Source organism: Crocuta crocuta, unplaced genomic scaffold (assembly GCF_008692635.1).
Source record: "Crocuta crocuta isolate KB4526 unplaced genomic scaffold, BGI_CrCroc_1.0 scaffold233, whole genome shotgun sequence".
NCBI classification, from domain to species: domain Eukaryota; kingdom Metazoa; phylum Chordata; class Mammalia; order Carnivora; family Hyaenidae; genus Crocuta; species Crocuta crocuta.
Genome location: NW_027529526.1, coordinates 3,400,155 through 3,419,024, shown reverse-complemented (window position 1 = coordinate 3,419,024; position 18,870 = coordinate 3,400,155). Strand labels below are relative to the sequence as shown.

At 44.2% G+C, this 18,870-nt stretch overlaps 1 protein-coding gene across 12 annotated transcripts in view; it reads right to left on the bottom strand.

Moving 5' to 3' along the window:
* PLEKHA7 (pleckstrin homology domain containing A7) overlaps positions 1–18,870 on the bottom strand; it is a 142,105-nt gene that overhangs the window by 64,754 nt on the left and 58,481 nt on the right. For all 12 annotated transcript variants that reach the window (XM_077761136.1, XM_077761138.1, XM_077761147.1 and 9 more), the window contains 5 exons: positions 17,480–17,591; positions 16,628–16,732; positions 13,451–13,523; positions 11,972–12,072; positions 3,373–3,548 (listed from right to left, as the gene is read on the bottom strand). In XM_077761136.1, the coding sequence (XP_077617262.1) occupies positions 3,373–3,548; positions 11,972–12,072; positions 13,451–13,523; positions 16,628–16,732; positions 17,480–17,591 (567 nt within the window). The remainder of the gene's footprint in view (positions 1–3,372; positions 3,549–11,971; positions 12,073–13,450; positions 13,524–16,627; positions 16,733–17,479; positions 17,592–18,870) is intronic.

Below are 18,870 nucleotides of genomic sequence, written 5' to 3'. Positions count from 1 at the left end.
GGATTCTACTCCTGAAATCATTATTGCACTATATGCTAACTAACTTGGATGTAAATTTTATAAATAAATAAATAAATAAGATCATACCAAAAAAAAAGTGTCTCTCTCCCTCTGCCTCTCTCCCCCACTTGCATGTACACACTGTCTCTCTTTCTCTCTCTTAAAAAAAAAAAAAAAAGAATTAAAAAGAAGAAGGGGAGAGCTTTAAAAGAATATGAGACATAAGTATCTCTGCCTTGGATAGATGATGTAGTGTAAATAAAGCCAAATTTTTTAACTTCTAGATTGAGTTCCATAACTTCATCAAGAAGAATGATCTTCTTCATGAAAAAGAAAACAACCTTAGTGAAAAGAGACTGAAAGTCCAAGATGGAGAAAAAGATGGGAAAGGGCCAGCCATCAGGACCCCAGGGCCCTAAGGGAACTCAGAAACGGGCTCAGGAAATCTCTCAGGTGATCTCTGAAAAATCAAAGAGAACAGGAAAAAGGCCAGAATGTTAGAGATTAGCAAACAGCATCCTGACTTTCCAAAGAAGGGAAAATTAGATTCTGTTCACCACAAGACTGGACAGCTTACAATCAGCCTCTGCAAGGGGCTAAGCCTCATCCTAACCTGAAGAGATCTCACAGCACACAGGGAAGGAAGCACCGAGACAAGGCCAACAACTCAGGAGAAGAATGGGCAGAGGAGAGGCAGAGGCAGTTCACTGAAGGGGGAATACCAGTAGCCAATAAGCAGAAAAGATCCCTATCATCGTGGAGACATCCACTAAAATAACCAGATACTACTTAACTACACAGCAGCTCAGCAAAATATTTTAAATCTTGGTAACATCAACTACTGGTAGGGGCGCCTGGGTGGCTCAGTCGGTTAAGTGTCTGACTTCGGCTCAGGTCAGGATCTCAAGGGTCATGGGTTCAAGCCCCGCATGAGACTCTGTGCTGACAGCTCAAAACCTGGAGCCTGCTTCAAATTCTGTGTCTCCCTCTCTCTCTGACCTTCCCCTGCTCACACACTCTCTCTCCCTCAGAAATAAATAAAACATTAAAAATATATATCAACTACTGGCAAAGATGTGGGTAGTGGACGAAACAGCTTTCTTTTAAGGGCATCTTGGTATATCAATTAAAATTTAAAATACATTGTATTTTGACCTAGCAATCTGAAAGACTCACACGTGCAGATGTTTGTAGAAGGTTTTTCATTATAGGCCTATTTATAATAGTAAAAGGAAAAATAAACCACCTAAGGTTTGAAGTGTTATGGTCTTATAAAATACCATATACAACAGTCCAAAATAATGTTGATCCATATATACTGATAAAGATTCTCAAGATGTTACCATTCATGCTTTAAAAAAACACAGAAGAAACTTATATATATTTCTATAAGTGCATATATATATATACACATGAACTTAAGTTAAAAAGGATTCCCATTAACCTGACAAGAGAGATTACCCTAGGAAGGTGATAAAGGATATTTTGGACTTTACTTTTTTTCATTTTTTATAACAAAAGTCTTCATTTATTTTATAATTTTATACACACACACACACACACACACACACACACACACTTGTGTTTTTTTAAGGATGAAAGACAAAGACTAAGAAACAGTGAGCATTAGAGACCAGCATGTGCACTAGGAATAAGATGTGCCAAAGAAATAACAATGTTGGGGCACCTGGGGTGGCTCAGTCACTTAAGTGTCCAGTTAAGTGTTCGACTCTTGGTTTTGGCTCAGGTCATGATCTCACGGTTCTTGAGTTTGAGCCCCACATTGGGCTTCACACTGACAGTACAGAGCCTGCTTGGGCTTCTCTCTCTCCCTCTCTCTCTGCTCCTCCCCTGCTTGCTCACTCTTTCTCTCTCTTTCAAATAAAACTTAAGAAAAAAAACTAAGAAGAAATACCGATGTCACTCTCAACAGAGTGCCACAGGCTAATGGCAGAGGCTTTCACATCATCATCATCATGGACACAACAGACAAATGCAGGCTGCATGACAATGCCACGAAGAGAGTCAGATTTGTCAGAACCCTTGCAATTACTGATTCAGGGTCTACATAGGAACTTCCAGGATAGTCATTTAGCCTGTCCTATCTAACATATTCATTCACTATTTCACTCATTCAACAGACATTTAACAGCTTACTCTGTGTCAAGTGTGCAGAAGATACAGACAATCCCTCCCTGAAATCTAGGATACTGAGAAGTAGACAGAAGGTGGGGGGGTGGGGGGGAACAGTGTGGGGAATGCTTGACTGAGGTATTATGGAAGTTTCAAAGGTAGGGCCAGGATGGAGTCCTATAACGTGAAGGAGTTCACATTATACCAGGTTTGCTTCAAGAAAGACAGCACGAAGCTAAAATGTACCACTAATACCAAAAGTTACATACACAGGAGTTGGAAAAGGTTGGCAAACTATAACACACCATGTGAAATCCATTTACAGTCACTAAAAAAAAATCACATGTTTAGGTTACTGGAGAATAACCTTTTGTTTTGAGGCCTCACTGAAAGTCAAAGAGGCCTCTGAACAGAGCAAGGTTTTCAGAGAGTGGAAAATGGGGGGTGCGTGGGTGGCTCAGTTGGTTACGTGTCTAACTTTGGCTCAGGTCATGATTATGCGGTTCTTGAGTTCGAGCCCTGCATCAGGCTCTCTGCTGTCAGCATGGAGCCCGCTTCAGATCCTCTGTCTCCCTTTTTCGGCCCTTCCCCCGCTCATGCTCTCTCCCTCAAAATTAAATAAATGTTTAAAAAAAGAAAAACGGGCCCATGTCAGATGAGGACTTGCTAAAAAGGCACTTCCTTACTTTTCCAGGGCCACCCTACCCTCTCTGAGCCCCTAAATCCACTCACAGTCCTCCTGTGCTTTCTCTCAGGGAATAACCCACAGACAACAGACTCAATAATTTCAAGATCCCTAATTGTACCCTTGGTTTGTCCACTTGAGGGAAGTGGCGGCTGGACTCAGCAACATGGTGGGCACTCTTTGGCACATTTTCTCCCTCTTTCCCAATCTGTTGCCCCAAGGCTGTCCGTCCCACCACACATCAGAGAAGGGAAAATGAGAAACACACACACACCAGGTTCCAAGGCTTCTATCTCAGGCAGCCACTTCACCCTCCCAGGCCTTGGCATGCATGTCTCTGCCAACAAAGAGAGGACCAGATAACTTCTGGGGGACCTTACCATGCATGCATTATCTTTCCGAGAGAATTCACTGTTAAACAGGACTTGAGAGAAAGGGCAGGGCTTACTATGAGTGAATGAACGGTAGAATTTGGGGGCACCCAAGAGTTCTTATCTGGGTCCCCACCCTAGTGAGAGAAGTGCTCTGGACAAGGACCCTCCATTGGGACTGACCTCTTTAGTGACGATCGAGACAGCACCTGTGCGGCCTGGTTCATGGCCCGGACCCAAGCGTTCATGTCCTCCTGGGTGTCGGCACTGAAGTAGTAGGTCCTCATGCCTGACTGCTCGCCCTGAGAACCCCCAGTGGAGCTATTGTAGATGAGTGCTCGCATCCCTGTGTGCACAGCCTGTAAACATGAGGCAGAAACCCAGGTCAGAGAGGTCAGCACACATTTCACTTCTGGGAGCAAAAACAAGAAGACACTCTGACCATGTTCTCCTCTCATCCAGAATAAAAGCACAAGTACCACCCAGCTTATTCCCACACCTGGAAAACATCACAGCTGGAATCCCCTTTCCTGGTGAAGTTAGACCCAGTGATGGCTGTGTCTGGTCTCCACGGTCCAAGCCCTGCAGCTGCACCTGTTCCTACTTATCTTCCTCCTGCTTAGGGAGGGGCATGCAGTCAAGGCTAATGTGAAAAAGTTTTTCAAAACCCACGTTTTGTACAAGCAGACTCTCTGGAATCCCTGTTTTGGTTCTTCTGAGGCATGCGATTACTGGAATTGAGCCAAAAATCAGCAATAACAGCAAGCAGCTTGGTGCAAATATTCACTGTGCCTTACCACTTATCACTGTGCCAGTATTATCTGGCATACCACTTGTATGACATGTGATGTGCACCTATCAATGCTGCTACTCTTTTATCTCTCCAAAGAGCCACAAAGTATGACAGAGCTAACATATGACTGAAAATCCTTGCACACCCACTATGTGCTAGGAAGCCTCAAGATGCTTTCAAATGTATCCTTACAAAGACCCTGTGAAGAGGTACCAGAAATGACCACTGAAAAGCAACCAGGTTGGGTGCAAACAAGAGGAAACACCAGCTGTGTTCTGATAAGTACAAGCCTGTCTTAAAGTTGTAATGAAAACCCTTGCCAAATCTATATAAGAANAAAAAGGGAAAAAAAAGAAAAAAAAAAAAAAAAAAAAAAAAAAAAAGGAGGCAGATCAGCAAATCTTATTTGCCTGTTCCAGGACTTTACTCTCATTCCAATCCCAACAGCCCTCAGAGGTAGGGACAGAATCTCTATTTTATAAATGTGGCAGATAAAGTCTGAGATGTTAAATAACTTTCCCAGGTTTCCACGCCCAGTAATGGATTCCTCACAGCAATTAATATTATCTGGCACTATTTATTTTCCATACTAGTTTGCTTGTCATCTGTCTCTTCCCTACAGAATATAAACTCCATGACAGCAAGGACTTTGTCTATTTTGTTCACTATGGTATCCCCAGAAATAGTGCCTGGCACGTAGTAGGTATTCAATAAATGTTTGTGGAATAAATGAAGAGTTGGAACCAGGACTTATACAAAGGTCTATCTGACTCCAAGCCCAAGCTTCTCTATACAATGCTCCCAGGTCTTGCCCAGATATTAGTATGATTACACAGATCAATGGTCTGATAATGTGGATCCAGAATGAAAGGCAGACTCCATGAAAGGATGAGTCAGAGAAAACAAAATGAAAGAACCAATTAGGGGCTGAAAAATGACATGCTTCTAGAATCACTAATGGTCACAAATGAAAAGTCTCTGATGAACTGTCAACATTTGCTTCTGTGACCCACCCTAACATCTAGGTCCAAAATGCTTATTAATTATGGGTCTGCTGATATTGACATACTTGAATCTATCCAGCTAGTTCCAAGAGAGTACAAACAAACTTAGCCTGCAGCTAAGGGTCCCTACAGGGACCAAAGCAAACCTGATTTCCTTCCTTGCATGTATAAAGGGTTATCCACTGTCCCAGAAAGGATTCCTCCTGTTTTAGCAAGATGAACACACGACAGTGAAAACAGAATGAGAAGGAACTTGTTGTGTCTTGCTGTGAATCAGCAGAAATTCTTGGAAAAGGTCCCCTGCATAAGGACCCCAATAGATCTCTGATACCTCCTCCCAGACTTTGTGCCCACTCACAGAGGATTCTGGGACAGGCACCAATCCCACCAAACACAAGGCCACCCACAAGTAGAGGGAGCCCTCAAGAGTATGATAGAGAGAGGTTCCTGCCATACTAGTGTTTGTGGAGCCAGCCTGGTCTAGGAAATCAACACAGGACACCCTTCGAACATGGGGACTTAGCAGGTCTGCCTGCAAATGGACCTTGGGAGTTAGATCCAGCATCACAGAGGAGCTAACATCACAAACAACCTCAGTCACTAATCAAACTGCCAATATGTGCTGTGTCCAGCTGCCCTTGGTTTTGAAGAGCAGGTTCTTAACTACATTCTGCCTGTGATTGGGCATAAAAGATGTATTTACTGTGAATGTGAGAAATGCAGGGAGTTGGCCACGTGACCCAAGTCCAAAGTGCCCTGAGCCAGAGAAAGATGCCAGAGCCAAGATAATGAGAAGTCTCCTCCTCACCCCTTCCCTAGTCTCATCTCAAGAGGTGCTCCCTTCCCCTCTGCTCTTCACTTTCCAAATAACAGTCCTATTAGGCAACTTTGCATGACCTAATGGAAAACTTCAGGCTATAGCTGAAGGAAATGGAGATGTCTGCAAGGAAGATTTTACCCCAAAAACTTAATGCCCCTAGGATAGGACTGTTCTCCAGGCTTTTAGGACCTTGGTCTTGACCTAGCACTAGAGATAAAAGCTAGCATGCTCATACCCCAAGCATTAGCCTTTAGAACACAGAGGCCTACGTGAAGAAATGTAGGAGCATTCCAAAGGCCAGGGCCCATCAACTGACTGAATCATTCTCTAACTTATTCATACAACAATCTAGCATTGATTGTTTATGTGAAAGGCACTGTAACAGAAATTGAAGCAACAGCCTTAATCAAGGTCAAGACACTTGACAGTTACGTAAGAAGAGAAAGCCTATGGACAAATAATTACAATTGTTGTCAGCATTATCAAGAAGTTCAGGATGCTATGAGAGAGGATATCAGGGGCAGCTGGCCTGACCTGGAGAAGGACTTACCTACAGACGTGACATTTAAGCTGTCTTCTACATAGTAAGCAGATATGTTAGTAGGAGTAGCACAGAGGGATGTGTCAGACCCCAAGACAGACAATATGATACATTCAAGGATGAGGCCCACAGGCCTGGCACAGACAAAAGGAGAGAGCAGGATGAAATGAGGCTACTGGAGCTGGCAGGGCCAGGTCACCGGGGCCTTGTGGTCACATTAGGGTTTTGTCTCATTTATAAGAACAAGGAGAAGCAATTAAAGAGTTTGAGCTGGCAAGATCAGATTTTTGTCCAGAGAAACCACTCTGTCTGCAGTATGAAGAGGTCAGAGTCAAGCTGGGGCAGATGAGGGGAGATGAGCAGGACACCCTATAGGAGTACAGGTGAGAGAGGGTGGGGGGTGGGGACTGAGAAGGAGAGAAGCACTCAGTGTCTGCACAAAACCAGCAGGTAATATCAGCCTGACCTGGTGATGGAATAGACAGGAGAGCTGAGAACGGCAACTGTAAAGGACAAGACTGTCAGGTTTATGCCTTACGCAGACCGGTGACCATTTGTTGACATTAGGAACTCCTCATGCCCAACCTTTGGGTTGACTATGAGCAGCACAGTGAACTGGGTAAGAACGTAGGCCCTGGAGCTAGCCTGACGTGCATGGTGGGCCTGCCTTCATACCCTAGAGCAACCTTGGGCAAGCTGCTCAACCTCTCCAGGCCTCTGTTTCCTCATCTTTAAAATGGGTGGGTGGTGATGGTACTTACCTTCTAAGGCTGTGTAAGCACTAAATGAGATAATGCACACAGGGAACTTACAGCATAGCCTACCACTTTTAAGGCTCAAAAGATGTTAGCTGATGTTATTATAGGACCAATCACTTAAGTAATTTAAGGGGGCTTACTGAATGAACTTTCTAGAGACTCTGAAAGACCCTTCTCTGCCCTCTCCCCATCGCTAATATACAAAGGACTAGCGGCACCTGGGTGGCTCATTTGGTTAAGGTATCGCTCTTGATTTTGGCTCAGGTTATGATCTCAGGGTCATGGGATCAAGCCTCACTAAGCGTGGAGCCTGCTTAAGATTCTCTCGATTCTCTCCCTTCTCTCTCTCTCTCTCCCTTCTTTCTCCCTTCTTTCTGCCTTCCTCCCTCTTCCTCCCTCCCTCTCCCTCCCCCCACCTCTCTCTCTCTCTCTCGCTCTCTCCCTGCCCCTTTCCAGGGTTTTGATCTCTTTCCCCCTCTCACACTCTCAAAAAAAAAAAAAAAAAAAAAATACAGAGGACTAAACATGAACTACAAGTAAGCCTGAACCCATAACTTGGAAAGTATAATCAGTGTAACTAACCACAACTACTACTAAAACTGACTGCTCTATGCAGTCTCTGTTTGCAGAATGGGACTAGCCCCATTCACCCAGGCAGAACTAGATGATGCATTAGTTTTCCTAGTAAAAGCTCTAGACGGGCAAATCAACCACTTAAGATCTGTGGATGTACAGAAGAAGTGCACCGAACCTTCCCAGAGGGCTCATGGAAGGCTTTCTGGAGGAGGTCACCCCCAATCAGAGACTTGATGGACTAGTAAGAGTTGGGGAAAGGGCATTCTGGGCTGTGGCTGAAGTTCAGGCAAAGGCCTGTGGGCATGAAATATCCTGGGGCCCCAGGCAACTGTACATGGCCAGAGGGAAAGCCTAACATGGGAGTGGCTAAAAATGGAACTGGAGAGGTAAGCTCGGGCTGCTAAACCAAGACTGGGCTTTATCCTGCAGACAAGGGGGAGCCACTCAAGGGTTTATGGTGGGAGCATAGCCTGAACAGATGTGCAAGTCAGGAACAGTGGGGAGGACTGATTGGAGGCTGCAGTGTCTAAGGGCTGAAGCAGCGGTAGCCAATACCTACAGAGCAATTACCATGTGCTAGGCACTATTCTGGCAGTAAGTTAGTTACCTATGGGAAGGATGATGGCAACCAAGACAGAATAGACAGAGCAGTGGAAAGGAATAGATGGAGGACAGAACTGAATTGGGAGAGGAAAAGGGCATCTCTTCCCTGTTCTCTTCTTATCCCCTAATAATCTCCATGCAGATTCTAGAATATAAGCTCCATGAAGGCAAGGACTTTGTCCTTCTCATTGTTAACACCCCAGTATCTATATCCTACCAAGTAGAACAATGAAGCACAGTGAAAGTTTGCTGAATATAAATAAGTTAAAAACCACATGTCTTGGCTGGCCTTTAGCCAGAATCTAAAGCAGGGATCTTAATCTTCTGGGGGGCATGAACCCTTTGGACAGTTTCATAAATCCTAAGAACTCTTCTCAGAATGTTTCTAAGTATGCAAATAAAATAAAGGAAATATGCTATACTGAACTACAGTTACCAAAACTTTCTTAAATGTGGGATAGTGATACAGGTACTTCTTTAATAACTCATTATATAAGAAATATAGTAATAATTATTGTCATTTCAATGTGACAATGAGCATAACGCTATTTCAAGATATTTACAATGGTAGTAATGTGATATGAAGATCTCTCTGGTTACTATGGTGACCAAGGCACAGGTGCTATGGATACTTGTTGTTGCCTGCTTTCTTTTCTTTTTTTTAATTTTTTCTTTAATGTTTATTTTTGAGAGAGACAGAGACAGAGACAGAGAGAGAGAGAGAGAGAGAGAGAAGGGAAGGAGGGAGGGAGGGAGGGGCAGAGAAAGAGGGAGACACAGAATCCAAAGCAGGCTCCAGGCTCTGAGCTGTTAGCAGAGACCGACATGGAGTTCGAACTCACAAACCATGAGATCACGACCTGAGTTGAAGTCAGATGTTTAACCGACTGAGACACCCCAGCTTGCTTTCTTAATCAAAGAAAACATTATAGGTTAAAAAAAAAGAAAGATGTAATTTATCCATTGACCCTTGGAGTCTATAGAGCTCAGGTCAGGAAACCTTGGTCTGAGAGAGGAAGAATGGCTCAAAGGGGAGTAATAAAGGCTTTTTTCCCCATTGCAGATCCTTGGACCCTTGGCTGCATGGGGATGTTTTTTGCTCTAGATCCTGGATCCAAGGGGCAAGCTTGCTCAGAAGTGATCAGCAGGCCAAGGGTGGCTGTACATCCAATAGGAACTGTTTGGGAAGGCGCCCCAGGTGAGCCAACAGGGCATAAAAGGCCCATGTCCATTTAGCACCAGCCTTCCTGGTAACAGAGAGGGCTGTCAGGCTGCCCTGAAAAAGAAAGGCAAGGAAAGGACCATATAACTTTTCAGGGTGTGCCTATCTACCATTGCAAATACTCTCAACAATCTCAAGCAAGATGCCCTAGCAACAGTCAGAGAATTTCAGACCTGGAAAGAATTGGTATCAGAGGCAGGTGTAAGGCCCAGGGCACAAAACACTATGCATTCCTCAGTATACCCAATAACATGGATCTTGTACTGTCCAAGGGGCCCACTTTCTGGCCCCTAAAAGAACAATGCTTCAACCCAAGGGAAAGGGAACTCTTTCATACTCAGGAAGCCACAGCCCTCTGTGGAGAACCAGCTGAACACCACCAGACTTGCCTGGAGTAGTTTTTCTCTGTTCTCAGACCCTGAGGATTCCCCCCTCCTCAACACATGCATGCCTTCTATCTCTCAGACAAAAGATTTAGGGAATACTCTTGGTGAAGTCTTTCTAAGAACATTTTTTTTTCAAAAAGAAAAGAATCTATGACACATTAAAGATGTTCTTCTAAATCTGTTTTCACACCTCCCAGTGAAGTGTTAAGATGAAATATATATAGTTACAATCAGTTACGTCTTGACCATATTTCAAACGCTGTCCCAAAAAATTACATACGTTATCCCCACTGTTGGCCCAATAGCAAAAACACTGAACTCTAGAAAGGAAGGTTTTCTGAGAAAGACTTTTAGGCTGCACAGGACCACTGAACAATGTTTTCACAGCCAGCCATCAGCAGGAGAGGCTTCTGAACTATTAAACAGAAGAGTATTCCTAAAATGACAACAATGAGCATTAGTTCAAATCACTTTCCACCTCCTGCAATGTGTGTGCAGGAGGTGACCAAAATAAGACATGGAAGAAAAGCAGAGAGAAAGAGAAAGAAACTGTCATCCCTCTCTTTATAATGCAATTGAAAGAGCACAGAGTTCATGTTCAAGTTCTGTCACCATCATCCCCCAGCTTTGTGACTTTGAGCAAGTATCTTAAGCACTCTAATCCTCATGTTCCTAATCTATAAAATGAAGCTAATAATACTGGCCTCACCCATTGACTCTCCACAACATTAAATGAGCTTACATGGATAGAAGTACTTCTCCAGTCATAAAAGGTTTTACAAATATAAGGTAATACTACATCATATAACAGGAGACAGGGAAAAATCCCAGAATCTTCAACCCACAGCAACTCTTGAGTCATCAGGATAGTGACAGTCAAGGAAAACAGAAGGACAGCGCAAACCTGGCAATGAACAAAGCTAAAGCATCAGCCCAGAAAAGAAATGTAAAAGATGAGACAAATTTTCCAACCATCACCCCCACAATGGACTCCAGGTCAAGGCACCAATACAGACTATCACCTTCTAGTGATACCATGATACCACATACCAATGCTTTCTTTAACCCTTACAGATAGTGCGTGTGTTATCTTGTGCTTTTCCACAATCTTTCAACTATCTATGGCTGGCAAACTTGACTTCTATTCAACCTCTGCTTTAGTACCCATGTAGCTAGGCTATATGAGTAGTGGGGGCAGAAGCCCCTACGCTTCTTAAAAGGCTCATCATTGCCTTGCATCCTGAGCAATGTGAGAGGGCATTCCCCATGGCTACTAGCACCAAAGACTGCTGCTTCAGTGCTGAGACTTCCACTCAGCTGTCAGTAGAACTTCAACTCCTCCCCCAAATCCTCCATTCCTGGAGGACCCAAGAAACAGCAGCATTGAAGGAATGTGCGGAGGTTGCCAAAGGAGATGGTCTCAGGATTTCCCAAATTTGGACCTGACCGCCACCTACCTGGAGCTTCCACACCTGGCTCTGAAGATGCTAGAGGGAATAAAGGACGGCCATCAATTAACATGGCCACACTCTCTCCACATGGCATGGTGACAAAGTAGAAAGGGGGTTCTATTGAAGGAGTTTCCCTTGAGAATCTTCAGTGATCCAGAAATAATCCAAATTTGATTCTACTCGCTTTTCGATAAGATAAAGAAAGCGGACAAACTTGAAAATTCTTCAACATGAGCTGCTAACCCAGTGTAAGTTTTCATAATATAATTGATATAAATCCAGTATGAGGGACCACCACTTGCACTAAGTGGCTGGATACTAGTTAGACTGGCTGATTACAGTCAAAAGAAAGCATAAGGAGGAACCCATATTAATCATAGGACTAGTAGTGAGAGGAAAAGAGGGGTCTGCATACCTGAGCAAAGGTGGAGGACTCAAGCTCAGATACAAATGAAAGCACTTGTGATTTTATTGTTTAAAGAACTTATAACTTTGTTAACATGCATCTGAAATGTTCTAGCTTCTTCTCCTTTTTCTCCACAAAAAACAACTGCTTTTATGAAGCCATTTTTGGGAACACAAAGTTTCTTAGGGTGCAATTGCTGCACTAGATGGGAGGGGGCAGTACCTTAAAGGAATACTTGCGGCTTATGCGGTCCTCAGGGGCCACAGGCGAGATCACATAGCTGGGCAGAGGGATGCTCCCAAGGACAGCTTCTTCTCGGCTGTCTTTGAATGGAAAAAACACATCAGAATAACCTTCTGTGGCACCTTCTCTGGGTTGGTCCATCCCACTGCCCCAGTTCAGGGCCCCAAATGTCTTCCCAGGACTACTTCAATCACTGTCCACTCAGGTGCTCTCTGGAGACCTCTGCGCTAATGCTGGAATGACACAGGTGAATCAGACAGGGGCAGAGGCAGGCATGTAAACATGCTCACACCACCTGCTAATTCCTGAAATACAGCAGTTTACAAAGTGCTGTGGGAACACAGAGGCAGAAGAGGCACACAGTCTGGGGACGTGGAGAAGGCTTCAGAAGGTGATATTTATAGTGTTTTTAAAGGATGGGGAAGGGCATTCTGGGAGGAGCAAACCTCACAGGCAAAGTTAGATAGAGCATGTGCGAAATACCCTACCTTCTACATCTATTTTCTTCCTCTTCCAAAGCATCTTCATTATAGAGGTAACTTCCTAATGACAGAGTTAGTCCTGTCGTTCTCTTACTCAAAGGCTCTGGCTGACTGCTCACTGGATGCAAAATGAAACCCAATTTCTTCTGCCTGGTGTCACAGCCCTCTTGCATTTTGACCCTTACCCAACAACCTGAGCCTTCTTTCCTAGTATGTCTAGGGCCTCACAAGTCTGTCATTCCACTTTCTTCTGCTTCTAGAACTTTATTCAAGTTGTCTCCTCTGCTTGAAATGTCCATCTCCCCCCTACACAGAGGCAAAGCTCTACAATCTTTACAAGCCCAACTCAAATCCCATCTATTCTAAAAAGCCTCCCTAAATTCTCCAGTATGGAATTTCTTGCTCCCCCTGAATTGCTTAAGTACACTGAATGTCTTCTAAAGCACCTAACACAGACTAGTCTGTCTTAAAACTTTCTCTTCTCTATGTTTCAAGCCTTACTTCTTTCTCACTATTGTACAGCCCCTAACTCTATGTGCTGGGGCTCCATAAATGTTTATGCGGTCAACTCAACTCACCAACTGTCTATCCAATATTGTAGGGGATAGATCCAGACAGCAAGTTACAACATACAATGATGTATCTCTATTTCCCACCTCTCCAGATTGTATCAAAGGTATACCTATGTCTTAAAACGGGTAGAAGCTAAGACAATTCCAGACATGAAGATCCTAAGTAGCAGACAAACTGGATTCTATTTATTTTAACTCAACAGATGGCACTTCCAGTGCAGTACTGGTATAAAATAAAGTGACCGACCACCCACATATGTAAAAGTGAACACCTGACAAGTAAATGGGTTATAAATTAGCTCAGGCCACTAGTCCAGTCACTGGATTTGAGAACATAACCACCTGTATCACCTCACCACCGCCTCCAGCACAAAGAGCCTTTGGTGGCCTGAGCCGCAGCTCACCTTTATAGTAAAACAAGCAATAATCAGCAAGCACAAACCACCTCCTTTTCCACAGCCTCATCCCAGAACTGTCCTGAAAAGCAAAGAAAACTAGTCAGACAATATGTGAACACACTGCTCCCCCTTCCCAATCATGCATGACATGATACTGGAACAAAGACTTACCCATATCCACTCTTTCATCCAATAAAGTAATGAATTAATGAAATTTTATTGCATGGCTTTTTTATAGGACATGAAAATTTAGATTTAGTGATAGTTTATCCCAAGGAAGCTTTATGTGTGTCATGGAAACAGATTAATGTAAGTATCCTTCTTCTAGAAAGGAAGATATGGATTCAGAAACACAATTCTTCCATTAAGAAATCAGCTTTTGTGACACTGAGATACCACCTTACACAAGTCAGAGTGGCTAAAATGAGCAAATCAGAGAACGTGAGATGCTGGCGAGGATGTGGAGAAACGGGCACCCTCCTACACTGTTGGTGGGAATGTAAACTGGTACAGCCCCTCTGGAAAACAGTGTGGAGGTTCCTCAAAAAATTAACAATAGAACTCCCCTATGACCCAGCAATAGCACTGCTAGGAATTTACCCAAGGGATATAGAAATGCTGATGCATAGGAGCACATGTACCCCAATGTTCATAGCAGCACTCTCCACAATAGCTAAAACATGGAAAGAGCCTAAGTGTCCATCAACAGATGAATGGATCAAGAAGATGTGGTTTATCTATACGATGGAATACTACATGGCAATGAGAAAGAATGAAATCTGGCCATGTGTAGCAACATGGATGGACCTTGAGGGTGTTATGCTGAGCGAAATAAGTCAGGCAGAGAAGGACAAATATCATATGTTTGCATGTATAGGAGGATTAGGAGTAACTTTAACGGAGGACCACGCGGGAGAAGAAGGGGAGAAATGGTGGGGGAGAGGGAGAGAGGCAAACCATGAGAGACTCTTGAATGCTGACAAAAACGAGGACTGATGGATGTGGGGGCGGGAAGGGGGGATGGGCACGGAGAGGGGCACTTGTGGGGATGAGCACTGGGTGTTATATGGAAACCAACTTGACAATAAACTATCTGTAAAAAAAAAAAATCAGCTTTTGGGGTGCCTGAGTAGCTCAGTCGGTTAAGCGTCCAACTTCAGCTCAGGTCATGATCTCACCAATTGTGAGTTTGAGCCCCGCGTCAGACTCTGTGCTGACAGCTCAGAGCCTGGAGCCTGCTGCAGATTCTGCATCTCCTCTCTCTGTCCCTCTCCCACTTGTGCTCTGTCTCTGTCTCTCTTTTTCAAAAGTAAATAAACATTTAAAAAAATAAAAATAATTAAGAAACAAAAGAAATCAGCTTTTAACGAAAAGGATGGTATTTATTTACTTGGGTGCTTGGGTATTGATGAGGAAATTTATTTACATAGTATGGAACAAGGAACTTAAGTTAGCTAATTAATCACTGAGGCAAAGTTCTCATATGACTAAGTTCAGTTCTTGATCATAAGGGGCTGATTTTGCCATGAATTTGCCTTCCATTCAGTGTAAAAAGACCTGGACTATCTTGCTATCTAATTGTCTTATACCATGAATCTATCTTTACTCATCTGAAATCTAAATCAAGGGGCGCCTGGGTGGCTCAGTTGGTTAAGCATCCGACTCTTGGTTTCGGGTAAGGTCATGATCTCATAGTTCATGGGTTCATGTTCCATATCAGGCTCTGTGCTGACAGCGCACAGATTATCTTGGGATTCTGTCTCCCTCTCTGCCCCTCTCACACACTCACACACACTCTTGTGCTCTCTCTCTAAACTTTAAAATAAAATAAAATAAAACAAAAACCAATACATTCACTAAAAACATTTTAGGTGAATGTGAAAATTCTAAAGAACTAGGCCAGGGCAGGAAAGTAGTAGTGTTGCAGGAAAGTAGTAGTGTTGCAGGGTCCATTTTCTCCAAAATTTAGGAAACTTCCAGAGCTGCTTTTAACTGTTAAAACTGTTTTCCTTCTGTGAAAGTTTTCAACAAGTTTACATTTAAAAAAACAAAAACAAAGTTATGACAGTTTCTAAACCTAAGCACAAGATGAAGTTTGTTCATTGTCTACTTACTCAAGTGCTAAAAACAAATTAACTTGTTGAATTCATACATTTCTTGGTTTTATCTTCTGCATTAACCATACTACCTCTAAGATCTTGCTTTATTTGGAAAACTCCTCTCCATCCTTCCACATCTAGTATAAATGTCACCTCCTCTGGGAAACCTTTCAGGACTCCCCCAAAGACAGCTACATTCTCCGTGAATGTACAGCCACAGTGGGGGCTGGGGAGAAGAATCAATGATAGCCCCATTCCTCTCCCTCCACATTTGAAAGGAGCATACTTTTGTTCGATGGGAGTGAGGATGCAAATGGAAAAGTCAGAAGGTTACTCAGGTAAAAGAGATGAGCAGAGAGACAAAGAAAGAGACACAGTCATGAGGGAAAAGGGTACTGTTGAGAGAGGTGCCAGCACAGTGTCTGATGGAGGAGGCTGGAGAGCTATGGGAGCTGCCCAGGGGAGACTGAGGGAGAGAGATTTCAAGGGGACTTCTAGGGATTTCTTCTGTGTGATGTGCAATGGAATACCTTCCTCTGTCTTCTCATAGAGTCTTTAGTAAAATTTCACATCATTGCTCTTGGTGTTTGATGTGTGTTTTCTGGATGGTATGATATGTGAGACACTGAGGGCAATAATAGGACAGGTGAGAGATGTATCTATTTTGGGGTAAGGAGGCAATGAGCTGGATTTGGCAGATTTGGAATCAGAGCTGCTAGGAAAACTAGATATGTGTTCTAGACCAGCGGAGGGGAAAAAATGGGGTTTTTCAGCAGATGATAACAAAGGCTCTTTAACACCTGGAGGGCAAGTGATGGCAGAGGGGTTGGCAGGAAGGCTGGATTCGTGCGAACTATCCACACTCGTGCTTGGGTCTCAGGGCAGCCAGTAGCACCAGGGGTCCATGTGGTCAAGTGTGTTTAGGGAGGCAAGGTGTAGCCATTGAGCAGACAAACCTGCCTTAGACAAACTCAGGAAGAGAGAGCTCATTAGGAGTCTGTTCCCAGCTCCCAGGGGCCAACATAAGGAAGGCAATCAGCAAGGGTCATCCCCCTCCCCCACTCTCCCTTCCCAGTCTCCTCACCTGCTTGTGCAGCCACCCCCTCACCACCACTGGGACATTGGGGTTCCTCCGAATGGCCTGGTCCCTCTTCCCAAAGCTGTGGACTTTATTGCTGGACTTCATGATCTAGGAAAAAGCAACTCGAATTCTAGCAGCAGAGGGAATTTAGGGAGTCACAAAAGGTACCTGCATGATAAGAGAGCTGCGGGCTCTTCTGCCTTACTCTAAGCGTCAGTGCCCGTTGATTAAGAGAATAGCATAGAGACTGGAACAGGTGGGCACATGGCCATAGCATTTTAATTAAAAGATGAATCCAAGACCTAGTAAGCTTCCCATCTGGCTCACAGAGAAAAAAATTTTAAGAGATTTTTCAATCAACTTTCACCAGCAGCTATTGGTCCTAATATGTCCTAGTCCTTCTGAAGCAAAGGTACGTTGCAGTCACAGACTTTTGCCAATTTCCAGACATCTACTCCTCCTATCTTGGTTCAGTCCTTAGCACTCACCCCTCCTCTATAATGCTGGTTCTTTTCCCTGCTCCTCAGTGCTCCCACATCTCACCTTTCCTCAGGCCCACCTGTCACAAATCTTACCAGGCAGTCTCTAACACACCTGTGAACAGAGGCATGGCCCTCCTGGGACAAGCCAGGAAAATGAAGAATGCATGCAAGGATGTAGGTATCAATCCTGGTTCTTCCAGCAATTACCTGTTTTCTTGCACAACTGACATAACCCCAACTGTTTGAATTTCCTGATCTGTCATTTGGGGAGGATCCTTCTTACAAGCCTCCCTCACAAAATCATAGTGATAGTCAATGTGCACCCACAAAATTCTAAAGGGTGGAAGGAAGGAATAAGTGGCCAGGAGCTCACCTTGGGGCCAGGCTTGGCCTCCACGGTCGACGTGGTTCCAGCTGTGGACGTTTCACTGACCATGCTGGATGGTCTTTGGTTTCTCTCTTGCTTCGACATATGAGGATGTGGCCTGTGGGAAAACACAGGAAAGTCCAATGAGTAAGTACCAGGCTGGAGTGGAAGTGGAAGCTGAGATTTATCACAGACTAGAACTGGCTGATATGCCTCAGACAACCCACTACTGATCTTTTGGAGACCACGTGACTCTAGATTGCATCCAGAGGACCACAATGCCCAAATGCTTCAGTGAGTCTAGAGGATAATAGACGGTCACACCTCCATGGCCTGACAACCCACTAAGGGGCCAAGTTCGTCATTCCTGCCTGCTGTCCTAAGGTCTCTACATTTACATTTTTACTCAGGTATCTGTGGCAACTGCCCCATCAGATGAGGACACACAGTTGTACCACTTTTTACACAAACAACCCATACTCCTTACATACACACGCAACACACACCCCTCTATTTCCCTGGTTCCCAAAAGAAGCTGTTTATAATTAGTAACAAGAAATCACTTGCGCACACATCCACACCCCCAGATACATACAGAAAATCACTTACATAAATGCCAGTGGGGCTTGCCTCCCAAAATAGATCACTCAACAAAGAGTCCTATTCTGGGAACATTCCTTTGCCCCAAAATAGAACCATTACAGATATTAACTCGTTGTGCCATGCCTGGGAACAGGAAGCAATGAGACACGGCTGGGTCCACAATGAATATCCCCTCAGTGCATCCCCAACAGAAGCGAGTGACACCGTGCTTCCCATCAAGAAGCTCCACCTGCCCTGAGAGAGCCAGAACTCTGGAAACATCACTGTATGACACTGAAGAGACACTACAGAGAACCCTTCTCACCTGCCTCCACAGATCCCGAGCATTTGCCAAAGTCTTTCAAAGCAGGGGCAGCAGCAACCGCCTCCAACAAATTCAGTGCCTATCCTCAAACAGCTTGATGCCTGCTTCCCAAACTCTACTAACTCCAGGATCGGCAAGCCTTCCTCAGGACGTAAGTCTCATTGTTTTGTGGCTGGTTTCTCTACAGGCAACACGATCCAGGCAGCTGCAGTAAACTGAGGCTCTCTTGCCTGAGTAGCGGAGAAAATCTGACTTGGAGGCCTGGGCCAAGAGCCTGAAGAGATGGAGGATCCAGATAAGACACAGCCAGGAAGAAGCACTCTGGATGTCGGTTCGCCAGGCTCACTTTTACAGAGGTGCTATGAGAAAAAATCCTAGTGTCCAACTTCAAGATGTGCTACTTCCTTCAAAACCACTACTGCTCAAAGGGTAAGTGTCCTTCCTTCCTGAGCCCCAAGACACAGCCCCATACCCTGCACCATTACTTCTT